A 15,272-nucleotide genomic window follows, 5' to 3' on the forward strand; every position below is an offset into this window, starting at 1 on the left:
GAGGAGCAAAAGCACCAGAAAATCTCCCAACAGAAGAGTTTAGCCTCAACCCTTGACCATCAAATGTATAACCACCACTCAATCCTCTACCCTGCGAGTCACCGTCAGCCAGAAACATAACTAGACTGGCTTTGTCGTTGTCATGGCCACAAAAGCAGGTTAGAGGCTGGGTGTCAGCCGTAAGTAATTCAGCGCCGAAGACTCCAAAGCCTTTCCACTATCTTGAAGGGTCAAGCTAGGAGTGTGATGGAATGCTGTCCACCTGCCTAAATGAGATTCAGGAGACCGAACACAAACAAAAATAAAACAGCATGGTTGAATATTATCCTCTGCACCACCCTAAGTATTCATTCCCTCTACCACAGGTAGAGAGGCTGCCATGTTGATGATCCAAGCTACTCTGACAGCAACTCATAAATCTGCCTAGTGAGATGTGTTGGTAGACGAGGAGGTTAGAGCTCGGACAGGTGTGAAAAGAAAAGAAGCCCTCAAATTTAAAACAATAAAGAACATGAAAAACAGAAAAGAATATTCCAATACCAACTTCTTCCTGATTGGCTGTAATTTACCAGTAACAACAATATTGAATGTTGGGAAGTACCCTGTTAAAATTCGTATCATAACAAAGAGAAATTAAAAATGAATTGAGATAATGAATAATAGGATTTAAAAATAGAATGATAGAAATACCCAGTGGGTCAGACAGCTTCTATGGAGAAAGAAAAAGAGTTTACCTCGCAAGTCATCATCAGACATGACTGACCACAGTCAACAATCATCTGACAAAAAGCCAGTGACCTGAGATATCATACAGCTGTACAAATCACAACGTACATCTGTTTCTTGGTGCATCAGACAAGGTAAATTTACTTCAAATACAAACAAGAGAAAACCTGCAGATGCTGGAAATCCAAGCAAAGCACAGAAAATGCTGGAGGAACTCAGCAGGCCAGGTAGCATCTATAGAAAAAAGTACAGTCGACATTTTGGGCCGAGAAGGGTTCCTCCAGCATTTTGTGTAAATTTACTTAAAAATCAGAGTGTATTTAAAGTGCCTTGGCAAGTTCTCCAAATAAAAGATCATGTCTACTTTTCTGTCCCATCAGATTCTCTCTTCTCCAGCCATTGACCTTTCCCACCCACCTGGCTTCACCTATCACCTTCCAGCTAACCTCTTTCCCCTCCCTCCACTTTTATCTTCTGGCATCTACCCCTTCCTTCTCAGCCCTGAAGGGTCTCAACAATAAACGCCAATTGTTTACTCTTTTCCATAGATGCTGCCTGACCTGCTGAGCTCTTCCAGCATGTATTGCAAAAGATGAGCAGTTTTGCCCTGAAAATGCAAGTGTGTGGGGCATAGTTCCATACAGATTGTATTGCATACAGTCAATCTGTCACTTACCACAGTGTGGTTAATAATCTTGATTGATAAGAATATTACTTGCTTATCTCCTACTTACAGAGCATCTTTTTTTTAAATAGCAGCACTGTTGCTGCACTAAGAGAAGCAGTGCAATTTTGTGTTCAGTAAATTAAGCCAGTTTTACCATAAGTGGCAATAATTAAAAAAGAGATAGGCTTACGAGAATTGCACTACATTCCAACCAGAATATAACTTTGGATTTTAAAAAGTCATCTTACAGTAATGCAATCATTTCCCTGCTGTATTCCTTATCAGGATGTTTCTAATGAAGATAAGTGTAACTCATAAAATAGCTGCTTGAATAAGGAATTACATTCCACAGAGTATTCTTGAAATAAATTCAACTCTAATATTCTTCATAATTGTTAAGTATTGAATATGGTAGGAAGCAGGCGAGCATTTCTACCAGCTCAAATTGACATAATGATCGTTCTTTAATTAAAATGCATTCTTAGGCATGCATGGACAGAACGTGTGGGTTGTTTATCATCAGAAATGTAAATCATTTATCTCCCTCCACCTTTCAGCTAGATCATTGTGGCTGCATTATTCTTAATAAAAGTCTATCAGTTAGACTTCTAAGATTAAGACTTACAATCACCACAGTAACCATGGGAAAACTGGAGCCCTGCATTTATAGACTTCTCTCAACAGAGAGCACAGAAAAGCAGTGCTGGGGAGATATTTGGTTTAATGGCTAAAAACTTAAAAACAGAAATGCAGACAAATGCAGGTTAGGAAGCATCTGTAGAAGGAGAATCGGTTAATGCTTCAGGTTCAGGGCCTTACATTAGTTACAGAAAAGAGAAAACAAGTTAGATTTCAGTAGCAGAGGAAGTGATGGAAGAATGGGTCAAACAAGATTACTTCATGTGGCAGTTAAGATTAGATTAGGTAGCTCACTGTAAATTTCTTTTTGTTTCTGAAGTAACAATTTCTGCCTACATTTTGACTCAGTTTTTCATTTTTCTTTGTACAATTTAACCTTCTGTGTGCAACTCTGTCAGTGACACATTACCCAAAGAAGACTAATCTGATACTTTCTCATATTAACCTACTTGGTCTCACCCCATCAGAGATACCTTCCTTATTCTAACGTTTCCCCACTTGCTCTGCTACCGAAAACTAATTTGCTTCTCGTCTTTCCCGGTTCTGACGATGGGCCCTGGACCTGAAGCAGTATCCGCTTCCTTTTCAACAGATGCTGACTGACTTATTGAGGTTTTTCAGCATTTTGTCTTAATTTCAGGTTTTCAGTATTTACAGTTCATTATTTAAAGTACTGTGTTTCAGAGACTATCTTAAATGAAGAAAGGATGGTGAAGAGGAGGAGGGTTTTGGAGAGGGAACTGCAGACTCTGAGATCAGAAGTTGATGCAATTAAATTTTTATCAATTCAGTTCAGCTTCATGACCTTTCCATGAGTTCTTTAAAATATCTTCTTAGGTATTTATACCCAGGGATAGAACACGCCATGCCCTCAGTTTATTGGGAAGATAAGGCCCCTGTGATTGGGGGAGCAGGAATCTGTAGAATGGCTGGAAGAGAGCACCGAATTTTGAATTTCTTTTTGCCACCTTTTATTCGGTAAGAGTTGGGAAATACTGTCCACCTGTAAAAACTAGATACATGTTATAATTGTTTATTTCAGCAATCCCCGAAGATCCAGATGTAGCTGAAGAGTTTTATCATGAAGATGGTTTTGAATCTTGTTCTGATGAAAACCTAGAGATGGAGGAATTTAATGAAGAAAATGAATGCACTACTGTCAAAAGTCATGAACAGGTAGGTAATACTCCAGTTCAGTATCAATATTTGATAATCCACTATCTGGGTAGTGGTTTAATAGGGATAGATTGAATAGGATTTAACTCCCTGGAGCGCAGGAGCTTGAGGGGAGATCTTATAGGTGTATGCAGAATTAGGAAGGTTGTAGGCAGGGTGAATGCATGAAGACTATTTCCCCTTGGGTTGGATAAGACTAAAAGTAGAGATTGTAAATTTCTGGTGAAAGGTGAGATATTTAAGTGGAATCTGAAGGGGAGATATTTCACACAGAGAATGGCACACATGTGAAATGTGCCAGTGGAGGTGGAAGATACATCTTCAATTGTAACATTTGAGAGAAGTTTATATAAGTACAGGGATGACAGAGGTATGAAAGGCTATGCTCTGTGTAATTATGGAACTATTTCTTTTATTGCAATGACTCCCCTAACAATACTTACCGGCTGATAACTTACCCTTGCACATTGATCTGGTGTTCTACGCACACGCCTTCTGCTGTCCTCTGTGGCTGCAAAGGGAATATACTAGTCAACCTCACCTTCACATGCGTGCTTTTATTTAATTGATGTTTAGTTGTACAGACACAAGAGTCTGAATGCAAGTAGATGGGACTAGAGAGGAAACTGGGCTGGCATGGACTAGATGGGCTGAAGGGCCCATTTCTGTACTGTAATGCTCTATCATTCTCTATGATTGATGGTGTGGGTGAGTGAGAGTGAGATAGTGAACTTGAAGTTTTAGAAAAGAGCTCCAAATTTCCTCTACACTTGCATGTCGGACTGTGTCCTAAGATTTACTCATGCAGGGTGGTGCTTTAATTTTTAACTGGGTTCACTACTCATAGACACCCCAGTCTACTGAAGTAGTTGCTCTATAACTATCATCTCAGTTTCCCTTATTTTCCTGAAAACATCAAGCAACAACCCCAAACTCTCTCATTTCCAGGGAATTCCAGTCAGTGTTAAATTACCGGGAAAAGGTACAAAGTATTATTCTAAACACAAAGTACACTGCAGATGCTGTGGTGAAATCAACACATACAAACAAGCTGGATGAACTCAGCAGGTTGGGCAGCATCCGTTGAAAAGTATTATCCTTTGGAAGTATTATTCTGATGCTTGTGATCTAGCTATTCAGAAAAGCAGTAGAAACTAAGAGGTTAAGATTCCCAGCACTTTATTCCATTGGATTCAGAGTCCATACCCACTCTACAGTGAGCTATATTTTCTGTGACCAGGTTTGAATGAAATATTACAGATGTATTCCTTTTTTATCATTGCTTCATGTTTTACCGCATCTTTTACAAGTAATTATAATCTGTAATTATATTCCTTGGCAAATGGCAATTACATTGAGTCTTCATTAACAGAATTCAAATTGGAATCTCATTAAGAATGGATATATATGTATTAGGCTTAAGTAGTTTTCTTTAAAGGTCGCCTGAATGAAACAGAGAGAATAGTATGGTCTTTGCTCATAGGTTGCTCCCATGGGCAGACAAACCGAATGTTCTGATTCTTTATCATTTTGTCATTAAAAGGTGAAAGAATAATTAGGTGACAATTCTCTAACACTCTGTAGATGAGGTGAATATTTTTAAGCTAATATTTTCAAAAATGTTTGGAAGATTTTCCACGTAACAAGGGACAATGTACTGCTTCGCTAATGTATAAGATTTTGAGCCTTGCCATAGATCATAGATTAATTGGTGTCTCTGGACCTTGAGAATGTAATGAGTTTTGGGAAAAGCCCATTGTTGAGCAAAATAAACGGGGGATCAATAGATCATTTGTTATCTGTGGATTGTAACATTCATAACCCCACCTCCTGATGTTTTCAATCTTACAGGACACTGATATTGAAGCCCTGGTAAGGTGCATGGAGAATGTCCTGGACAGTAGAACATTAGGTAAGCCCCTTCACTCAGCCCGAATGCCACCATCCTCCAGTTGGTGGCCAGTCTATTTATAGAGAACTGAATATCCAGTTCAGTGATTCAGAAAAGCTACATCAAGTACAGAAATAATTTATTTGCCAATAATAATTCTCACTATTTTCTCCCACATTTTCCAAAAAGACATATGAGTTATGGTTAATTAGCTTTGGGCCACACTTGGGGCTGCCCCCAGCATGCCTTCGGGCTGTGTTGGTCGTTGATGTGATAAAAAGACATTTCACTGCATGTTTTGATGTACATGTGACAAATAAAGATAATCCCTATTACGAACTAAGTAGCGTGTGTGTGTGTGTGTGTGTGTGTACATTTTCATATGCTATCTGTAACAGTAATAATTCAGACAGCCACTGGTTCTGGAGAACGATCTCACCCTTTCCCTTTCCAGCAGCTCGCAAATATCTACAGGAACAGACAGCATTAGACATTCATTCCCTTAAGCTTTATTTTCCAGTCAGTGGATTCAGGAGTGATTTGGACCCAATTCCACTTATTATCTCCATATCCTTTGATGGCCTGGTCTGTAAAAAAACGATTAAGTACAGGATCAGGACATGCAGTGTTTAAAATTGAGGCACTGATCATCCTTAGGATCTGCAGTTTGCAGCTTTTTAAAGTACTCCTCATCAGGCCCTTACAAGGAGCACTGATTGAGATATGTGGATTATCCAGGAGGAGGACTCTGTGGGTGAGTTTCACAAGAGCCATGCTCACTTTTCAGAGTTGCTGGCCATGAAATCATTTCAACAGGACACAATCTTGCCTGAATTAAACTACGGTACTACCCTTTGCTTGTTGCTTGTTTACATGCTTTACATTGGGTGTGTAATGCAGGCTTCAGGCTTTTAGCTCGACTTATGAATTTAAGGAAAAGAGTATCCTACCCCTAGCGGTTGAGCATAAGTAATTTTTAAAAATATTACTGTTTTAACTTCAGTTTTTCTGACTGGCAATTTCAATGAAATGGAGGATACGCTGAGGTTCAGTGTATAGCATGCGGTTCTCGCAGTCTGCATGGTGTGGGTTGAAATCCCATTTCAAAATCCAGAGCAGGATGCATCAGTGCAACAGTGGGAGAGTTCTGCACCGTTGGAAATGCCATCTTTCAGAGGAAGTATTAACTGAGGTCCTCTATGATGTCTGGTTTACAAGATGACAAATGCTCTCTTACAGAAGCGCACATTTCCCAAACCAAAACCTCCCTCATCACCACCGATAAAAGGATTATCTGGAATGTCATACGTGGGGGTGGCATTTTGGTAACTTGACTGCTATGTTCCCAATATTGCACAGTGGTTGTATGCTGGAACAGAGGGTAGAACTACTTCAGAGCCCAGACTCTGGGCAACATCTATGTGGAATACGTACACAACGCTGGAAGAACTCAGCAGGTCAGGCAGCATCCGTGAGAAAAGAGTAGCCAACATTTCGGGCCGAGACCCTTCATCGGGAAAGGTCTATGTGGAGTTTGCACCATGACTGCGTGATTGTACTTCAGGTATTAGAGTTCTTCCACAACCCAAAGACTTGCTGGTAGGTTATTTGACTGTTGAAAGTTACCTGTTACTGTAGGTCCATCGCATTGCAAATAAAAATGGAGAGCTGAAGGGCATGTGAGAAAGGATTACTTACTAGGGAATGGTCCTGATGGTGAGGCTCTGCTTTTAATCCAACAGAGACCCAATGTGCTGAAAGAACTCTTTCACATTTAATAAGTAACAATGACCACAGTTCAAAAGGGTTGATACCCGAAATCTACGTTTGCATTCTCTCACAATACCCCTTAACATCAAAACTCAATCAGTTTTAATCCCTGAATGTGTTCATTGACTGAGTATCTAACACCTCTTGGGTTGTAACACCTGAAGCAAGCAGCACTGATATGTCGGAGAGCAATGATCTCATCTGTCTGGGTGAGGACCCTCTCACCTCTCATCACCAGGAGGAATCTCAATTGGATTTATGAGACACACCTGAGACTGGCTGAGAGGAGTTTAAAGCTGGTGGATGCATCTTCCAGTTGCTCAGACTTAATACTCTCTCTGCTTGTTAGAATCAACTGCTAGAGTTAGCCATTCTTTATGGAATTACTTACCTGTGTCAGTTCTGAGAAAAGACCTACCTGGGATCTAGCTGGTGGAAACATCCCCTTTGTTTTGTGGACTGACTGCCTGATTTTCTCCTGCAGCCTTGGATCTTGTGAGACAGCTTATTTGAAGCCTTTTTGTATATTCTTTGTGAACTCTTAAGTTGCCTGTGTATTTTAGTTGGAATCTGAACAAGTGAATGTAGCAAGATGGTTGCACTTAGTGCTTCTGACTATTGAAGTCAAGTTTGAAGTTATTTGACCAACACTGTTGCTGTCTCTGTCTGTAATTGTGCTCAGAACCACCTGCATCATTACGGCAAGACTGAGCACCAGTGGCAGAGGTGGTCCGAGAGATGTGAGCCCACCACCTCCAAGGCCCCCAGCTCCAGCTACTGTAACACTTCTGGCCCCAGCGGACCCCGCTAACGATGTACCATGGCAACTGGCTCATTGGTCGCTGAGTCCAGAAAACCCCCTTCCTCACCCAACTTGCTTTGATGGCTCCCCAGGGACCTGGCGTGGCTTTGTGACCCAGTGTTCTCGTGTTTTCGAGCTGCAGTCTACCCGCTTCCTAACACAGAGGGACCAAGTCGCTTGGGTAATCTCACTTCTTTCCGGGCGGGCGCTTGAGTGGGCAGCGCTCTCTGGGAGCAGCGGTCTGCAGTATGTGATAGTCACCTCGCTGTGCCAGGGATTTTGACCATCCTGACAGAGGACAAGAAGCAACACAGAGGTTGATGAACCATAGCCTGCTCAGTGGCAGGCTATGCCATTGAATTTCGCACTCTAGGAACCGATAGCCGTTGGAAAGATGAGGCCCTCTTCACAGCTTTTTATAATGGACAGTCTGAAAGAAAGAAGGATGAGCTGGCCAGTTGTGACTGGTGGCATTCCCTGCAACAGATGATTTCTACAGCAGTTCAAGTGGACCAACATATCCGTGAGAGGCAGAGAGAGAGCCGGATCAGGAATCTACCACCTCGTCCCCTGTGAGGTCACCCCCAGTTCAATCTGAAAAGGAACCAATGCAGCTGGGCTGGTCCAGCCTGTCCTGAGAGGAACAGGAACGGTGGAGACGTGAGGGGAAGTGCCTTTACTGTGCTGATGTTGACCATCTTCACAACCAGTGTCCAGACTGCAGGGAAAAGCCATCACTCACCGGAGGAGCAAGGGTGTCTGGCAAACAGATCAGGGAGAACATCTAGGTCCCTCACGCAACTACAGTTGGACAGAGTACTGATCTGAGGTGAGGTGTGGAAGAATCAGGTCAGGCTCTGGGCACTGGTGCAGAGGAGAGCCAAATGGACCTCACCCTGGCCAGACAGCTCGACCCGTCCATCAAGGCAAGCCCCCACCCACTGTCACTCCAAGCCATAGTTGGATGCTCACTGGGGTCAGGGAAGCTCAAGTACCGACTGGAAATCACTCTGAACTGATCTCATTCTTTTTAGTAGCCACTCCGATAAAGCCCCTCATTCCAATTTCATCCATGCTCCTTTCCCCTACCTCTCATCTCGCGCACCTCTCAGTTCACCAATCACCTCAGACTCTTGCTTCACTTCTCCCCTTCACTTTATCTTGGCCCTCCACCCTCTCAGTCCTGATGCAGGGTTTTAACTCAAAATGTCTGTGCCTCCACAGATGCTGCTCGATCTGATGAACTCCTCCAGCAGATTATGTGTATCTCCACTTCTTGTTCTTCTGTCCTTGTAGCAGCCAAGGAACGCCTCGCTCCCAGTGCATGTTGATGGTGATAATCCCCAAAACTGCACAACACTCCTGATCAATACTTGTAACACAAACTACCAAGTCCACATTAACAGTAGCACAATAGTGCAGTACATTACTCAGATTAACTCTGTGCTGACCATGTGGAGTTTTCCCTGAGTGGGTTTACCCTAGGTAATCCTGTTTCCTTTCACATCCTAAAGACGTACAGGTTGGTAGATTATGTGGCTACTGTAATTACTCCTAGGAGAAGCTGATGGGCGTATGAATGACTATAGGGCCGTTCGTTCATTACGTGCCGTGTTATATGCTGTGGGCGATCATAGTCTTTCCGTGTCCATGATTGTTCTTGGCAAATTTTTCTACAGAAGTGGCTTGCCATTGCCTTCTTCTGGGCAGTGTCTTAGGTGGCCAGTGACAATGGGATATGGGGAATTAATTCTAGAAATAGGTTAATGGGATTGCTTCAGGAGCCAGAATAGACTGAATGGGCTTCAGGGCCTTTCTCTATGTCGTAAGATTGCTCCGCTATCCATCAAATCAGTTTTACATGTCGATTTGTTTATTGAGATATAGTGTGGAATAGGCCCTTCCGGTCCTTTAAGCCATACTGCCAAGCAACCCCCAATTTAATCCTTGCCTAATCACAGGGCAATTTACAATGACCAATTAACCTACCAACTGATGCAATTTTGGACTACGGGAGGAAACCGGAGCACCTGGAGAAAACTCACGTGGTCACAGAGAGAACGTATGAACTCCTTAGAGTCAGCGGCGGTAATTAAACCTGGGTTACTCATTTGTTGTTTTTTTTTAATGCTGCGTCAGATCCAGAGTAACACTAATTTTGTTCTCCCTTACACTCGTGTACTGAAGAATGACAATAAACAGCGTAGAATCAGGCAGTTCTGTGTGTCTTCTCACCGTTACACCCTGCTCCCTCACCACCCACCTCCACCAATCTTCCCCTGCCTTTTAGTTGCTGTTATTCCGTAGCAACGTTCTGCTCTTATGAAAATTCACAGACCTCTCTTCACAGCAGTCTGCTGCCCTGCTGTTTCCTGTGAATATTCCTGATTCCTTGCAGGTGCAATATCTTGTCTTTTGAAGCACGTTTGATTTGTATTTTACCCTTTCCCAGTCATCAAAAGTTCAAAAGCAGATAACTAGGGTGAAATTCCTCATTACCTGCCCTAAACATGTGGCACGGTAGCAGTGTATGTATGTTGTACTTGGCTTCAAATATTCAGTTATATGTAATTCAGAGAACCAAATTTCAGAAGCCACTGCTATATTTCCCATTTAGCACCGGCAATCAAGGGTTAACTTCGACTCCATAATTTTCAGACTGAAATTACTTGAGAACAAGTGTGGGCCTCCGGTCTCTGCTTTAGATTCCTGTGCACTCCCTTGTTAAGATTTTTTCTTGATATTTGAAGCCTCCCTCCCCCACAAGTAATTGCAGCTTTAAACATTGAAGGCTTCAGGGGCAAAGGGAAATTGTGCAACTGGATTCATTCATTTTGAAGTCTTTTTGGAACTTTGAGGGCTAACTTCTGTCAATGTAAAAGAGAGCTAGGGTTTTTTTCACTGTCTGATGGCACGAAGGACACCCTTCAACCATTGCTGGCTCCCAGCTAACATCACCATCAACCCCATTTCCTTTTGCCCTGTATTCCCTCTACTTATTCTCTCTCACGTGCTCATCAGCCACTCATCTTTTCAGGGAGTGCCCAGGAGAAATGGATGCTGTCATGCAGAGAACTTGTAAGACCCACACAGCTATCGCCTAAGATTACAGTCCTTGGAACTTGAGACAGCAACAATCATGCTTGTACCTCTTTGCCATCTTTTTCCTGTTTACCTTGTTTTTCGTATTTATTGACTCTTTCATTTTCACTCTCAAATCAGCAATTAGTTAAAGCTCCTTTGATGAAACAGACCATTCCCAGGGAATTTCACAAACAAATTTTGACCTCAAAAGCCACATTGTCAGAGATGAGGGCAGATGAATTAGAGCTTCGCTAATAAGGAAAGTTTTAACTAGAAGTTGAAAGGAGCAGAGGGCAGAGCTCTGGAGAAGTTAGGGAGTTGGTCCCAGAACCTAATGTTTGGGCAGCCGAAGGCAAGATGGAGCAATTCATGTAGGGACGATGGAAAGTCCAAGACTGGAGGAACTCACAGATCACTGTGGGTGGGAGGAAGGAAAGGGACTCGTTTTGCTGCTTGTTGACTTCAGTGTTGCTCTTGCTGAGCGTTTTCAGCACGCTGGAATGAGTGGTGACATTTGCAGGCTGTCCCGAGCAAATCCCGAGATTGTGTTGCTTGTTAGCACAAACGAAGGCATTTCCACTGTCCGTTTTGATGCCTGTGTGATAAATAAATCAGAACCTGAATCACAGACTTGCCCAGGCCTACAAGCCCTCAGTAACCCAACGTTCCTCCAGATGCTGTCTCCTGTGTACCCAGTTTCCTCTGCCACTCCATTAACTTCTGTGCCTTCAACTGCCAGTCCCAAGTCTTGAAATACAGCCATCTCGCCAACACCCTCCCCACGTGCTCTTATTACTCTTAAGGAAGATCTTAAAGAAATGGTTTATTTCACCACATTTCGGTTAACACAAAATAACATAAGTTTATATGGCTCACTCAAATTATAATTGATGACATTCCCATCAAATCAAGTCATTAAATCACTGCTGAGATCATTAAGACACCTGGACACAGTAGATGCTGTATCAACCTTCTTCATTGTGCTTGTTTTCTCCCTCTGAAACTATCCAATTGTTGATTTTGCTTCTCCAGCCCTCCTTGGAATAGAATATTCAAAGATTCTATTTATAGGTGAGTATTAGCCGGAGAGAAAGCACCAATCATCCTCCTGGCTGGATAATTGAGTGTGACATTGGGAAAACAATTATTTTGCAAATAATTACTTCCCAGCTGCTACTTCTTGCAACTCAAAATAATAGAATGAAATCAACAGGTTGCATGAATTTACCAGAATGTAAGAAATAGGAGCAGGAAAGGCTAAATGAGCTTTTGTTCAAGCGATAATATTGTGGCTAATCTAGGCCTCGGTTTTACTCTACATTTCTATGCGTCGCCTATAATCTTTGCTCCATGTTAACTAAGAATGCATTTATCTCAGTTAAAGACTCAGCATTCACCTTTCCTTGGTGTAAAGATTTCCAAAGGTTCATGACATTCTTGACCCTGTATTCCCATCCCTTATTCTCAGACGCCTACTCAAGGGGCAAAAATCTTCTCTTTGTGCCTTTTCCTCCGTTCAAAGTAATGCCTGCAATGATTGACTGCTTTAGAAAGCTGAGCAGCCTGTGTGATGTGAACAGCTAGCCGTAAGAATCTGCATCGAGAAATATGGACACCAACAATGTGTCTGTCTTGGTTACAGATGGTGGCACCGTGATTTCAGCTGTGTACCAGGGACCGACAGCTATCAACTGCACCATGGCACAGGCCAAGATGCACCGCATGAGGGAGTAAGTACTTTGAGATGTCTGTTTGATTAAATGGAAAGCTCTACCATATTGGTCAAAGATTAACTCTACTTGAGAAGAAACTGTAGACTATCTTATTTTGAGACTGTGATTGCTGATTCTAGTCACCTCAGCCAAGGGAGCTATCATTCCCGCATCTGCTCTCTAAAGCTCTGTAATTAGATCATTTCTCATCTTTCAGATCTCTTGAGCATTGAATTAGTCTGCTTAATCTCATCTTATAGATCAAACCTACCAGCTCCTTCATGCATCTGTTGGGTACAACCTCAAAACAAAAACTGATTTGCCAATTTGATTTCACCTTCATAGATCCATGAAGACTCTGCACAGACCCACTCCCATTTTCTAAATTTCCTGCTTTAACTTCCTTTACATTAGATCATAGCATTTCCCATGCTGATTCATCAAGCTAAGTGCATCGATAATTTTCGATAACTTCTTTCTTCCACCCTTCTTATCTAGGTGAGCTACATTTGCTACCTTGCAACTGTGATAATAATTCTAGGATCTGTGGAATTTTGGAGGGTGACAAACACTGATTCCACTACCTCCACGTAGACCTCTTTCAATTCCTTGATGTTCAGTCCATTTTAGCCGAGGGATTTAATGGCTTTCAGCCCCACTACTTTCTCCAGTACTTTTTCATTCAACTTCTTACACATTCTGGAACCGGTAATCTCCGGTGTTTCTGGAGGATGATGGCGCCTTTTTCTAGCAAAAACAGATATTTGTTTATTTTGTTTCCATTTCCTTATTCTCCAATACCTTTTTGCTCAGCTCAGTCTATAGGAAACCTATATTTAGCTTTGATAATCATTTCCTTTCAACACGTTTTTAGGAGATTCTGCAATCAATGTTAATCTTCCTCAGCAGCTTGCTCTCAGATCCTGTTTTCTCTTCAAGTCAAGTCAAGTCACTTTTATTGTCATTTCGACCATAACTGCTGGTACTGTACATAGTAAAAATGAGACAATGCTTTTCAGGACCATGGTGTTACATGACACAGTACAAAAACTAGACCGAACTACGTAAAAAAACAACACAGAGAAAGCTACACTAGACTACAGACCTACACAGGACTGCGTAAAGTGCACAAAAACAGTGCAGGCATTACAATAAATAATAAACAGGACAATAGGGCAAGTTGTCAGTCCAGGCTCTGGGTATTGAAGAGTCTGATAGCTTGGGGGAAGAAACTGTTACATAGTCTGGCCGTGAGAGCCCAAATGCTTTGGAGCCTTTTCCCAGACCGCAGGAGGTAGAAGAGATTGTATGAGGGATGCATGGGGTCCTTCATAATGCTGTTTCCTTTGCGGATGCAGCGTGTAGTGTAAATGTCTTTGATGGCGGGAAAAGAGACCCTGATGATCTTCTCAGCTGACCTCACTATCTGCTGCAGGGTCTTGCGATCCGAGACGGTGCAATTTCCGAACCAGGCAGTGATGCAGCTGCTCAGGATGCTCTCAATACAACCCCTGTAGAATGTGATGAGGACGAGGGGGGTGGGAGATGGACTTTCCTCAGCCTTCGCAGAAAGTAGAGACGCTGATGGGCTTTCTTTGCTATGGAGCTGGTGTTGAGGGACCAGGTGAGATTCTCTGCCAGGTGAACACCAAGGAATTTGGTGCTCTTTACGATCTCTACCAAGGAGCCGTCGATGTTCAGCGGGGAGTGGTCGCTCCATGCCCTCCTGAAGTCAACAACCAACTCTTTTGTTTTGTTCACATTAAGAGACAGGTTGTTGGCTCTGCACCAGTCCGTTAGCTGCTGCACCTCCTCTCTGTAAGCTGACTCATCGTTCTTGCTGATAAGACCCACCACGGTCGTGTCATCGGCGAACTTGATGATAAGGTTCGAGCTGTGTGTTGCAGCACAGTCGTGGGTCAGCAGAATGAACAGCAGTGGAGTGAGCACACAGCCCTGGGGGGCCCTGTGCTCAGTGTGATGGTGTTGGAGACGCTGCTCCCGATCCAGACTGACTGAGGACTCCCGGTCAGGAAGTCTAGGATCCAGTAGCAGAGGGAGGTGTTCAGGCCCAGTAGGCTCAGCTTTCCAATCAGTTTCTGAGGGATGATTGTGTTGAATGCTGAACTGAAGTCTATGAACAGCATCCGAATGTATGTGTCTTTTTTGTCCAGGTGGGTTAGGGCCAGGTGGAGGGTAGTGGCAATGGCGTCATCTGTTGACTGATTGTGACGGTACGCAAACTGCAGGGGGTCCAATGAGGGGGGGGGCAGCAGGGTCTTGATATGCCTCATGACAAGTCTCTCGAAACACTTCATGATGATGGATTTAAGTGCAATGGGATGGTAGTCATTTAGGCAGGACACTGAAGACTTGTTCGGCACGGGGACGATAGTGGCGGCCTTGAAGCACGTTGGAATGGTGGCAATGTTGAAGATGTCAGTGAGAACATCTGCTAGCTGGTCTGCACATCCTCTGAGCACTCTTCCAGGGATGTTGTCTGGTCCAGCAGCCTTCCGTCATCAATTTCAAGATTGTTTATTATCATTCTTCAGTACAAGTGTAAAAGAAGAACAAATTGTTACTCTGGTCTGATGTGGCATGTTTTAAAAAAATCACACAATAAGCATAAAGAACTTAAAACCTCAAAAAACAAAAATGTATATCTGTCTCCATCCTCTCTTTATTTTTGCTTTGGAACAGAAATATTTTTTCATAGGTTAAATTTCATTAAAAATATTGAAGAAAGCTTCCATCCCAGGTGATTTTGAGAAGGTGTTTAACTCGCTGCATAGCTTCGTAAAA

At 42.7% G+C, this 15,272-nt stretch overlaps 1 protein-coding gene across 6 annotated transcripts in view; it reads left to right on the plus strand.

Moving 5' to 3' along the window:
• Nucleotides 1–15,272, plus strand: part of nek11 (NIMA-related kinase 11) — a 296,435-nt gene that overhangs the window by 254,541 nt on the left and 26,622 nt on the right. For all 6 annotated transcript variants that reach the window (XM_073024305.1, XM_073024303.1, XM_073024304.1 and 3 more), the window contains 3 exons: nucleotides 3,075–3,208; nucleotides 5,060–5,120; nucleotides 12,398–12,485. In XM_073024305.1, coding sequence (XP_072880406.1) covers nucleotides 3,075–3,208; nucleotides 5,060–5,120; nucleotides 12,398–12,485 — 283 coding nt within the window. The remainder of the gene's footprint in view (nucleotides 1–3,074; nucleotides 3,209–5,059; nucleotides 5,121–12,397; nucleotides 12,486–15,272) is intronic.

This window comes from Hemitrygon akajei, chromosome 20 (genome assembly GCF_048418815.1).
Source record: "Hemitrygon akajei chromosome 20, sHemAka1.3, whole genome shotgun sequence".
In the NCBI taxonomy this organism is placed as follows: domain Eukaryota; kingdom Metazoa; phylum Chordata; class Chondrichthyes; order Myliobatiformes; family Dasyatidae; genus Hemitrygon; species Hemitrygon akajei.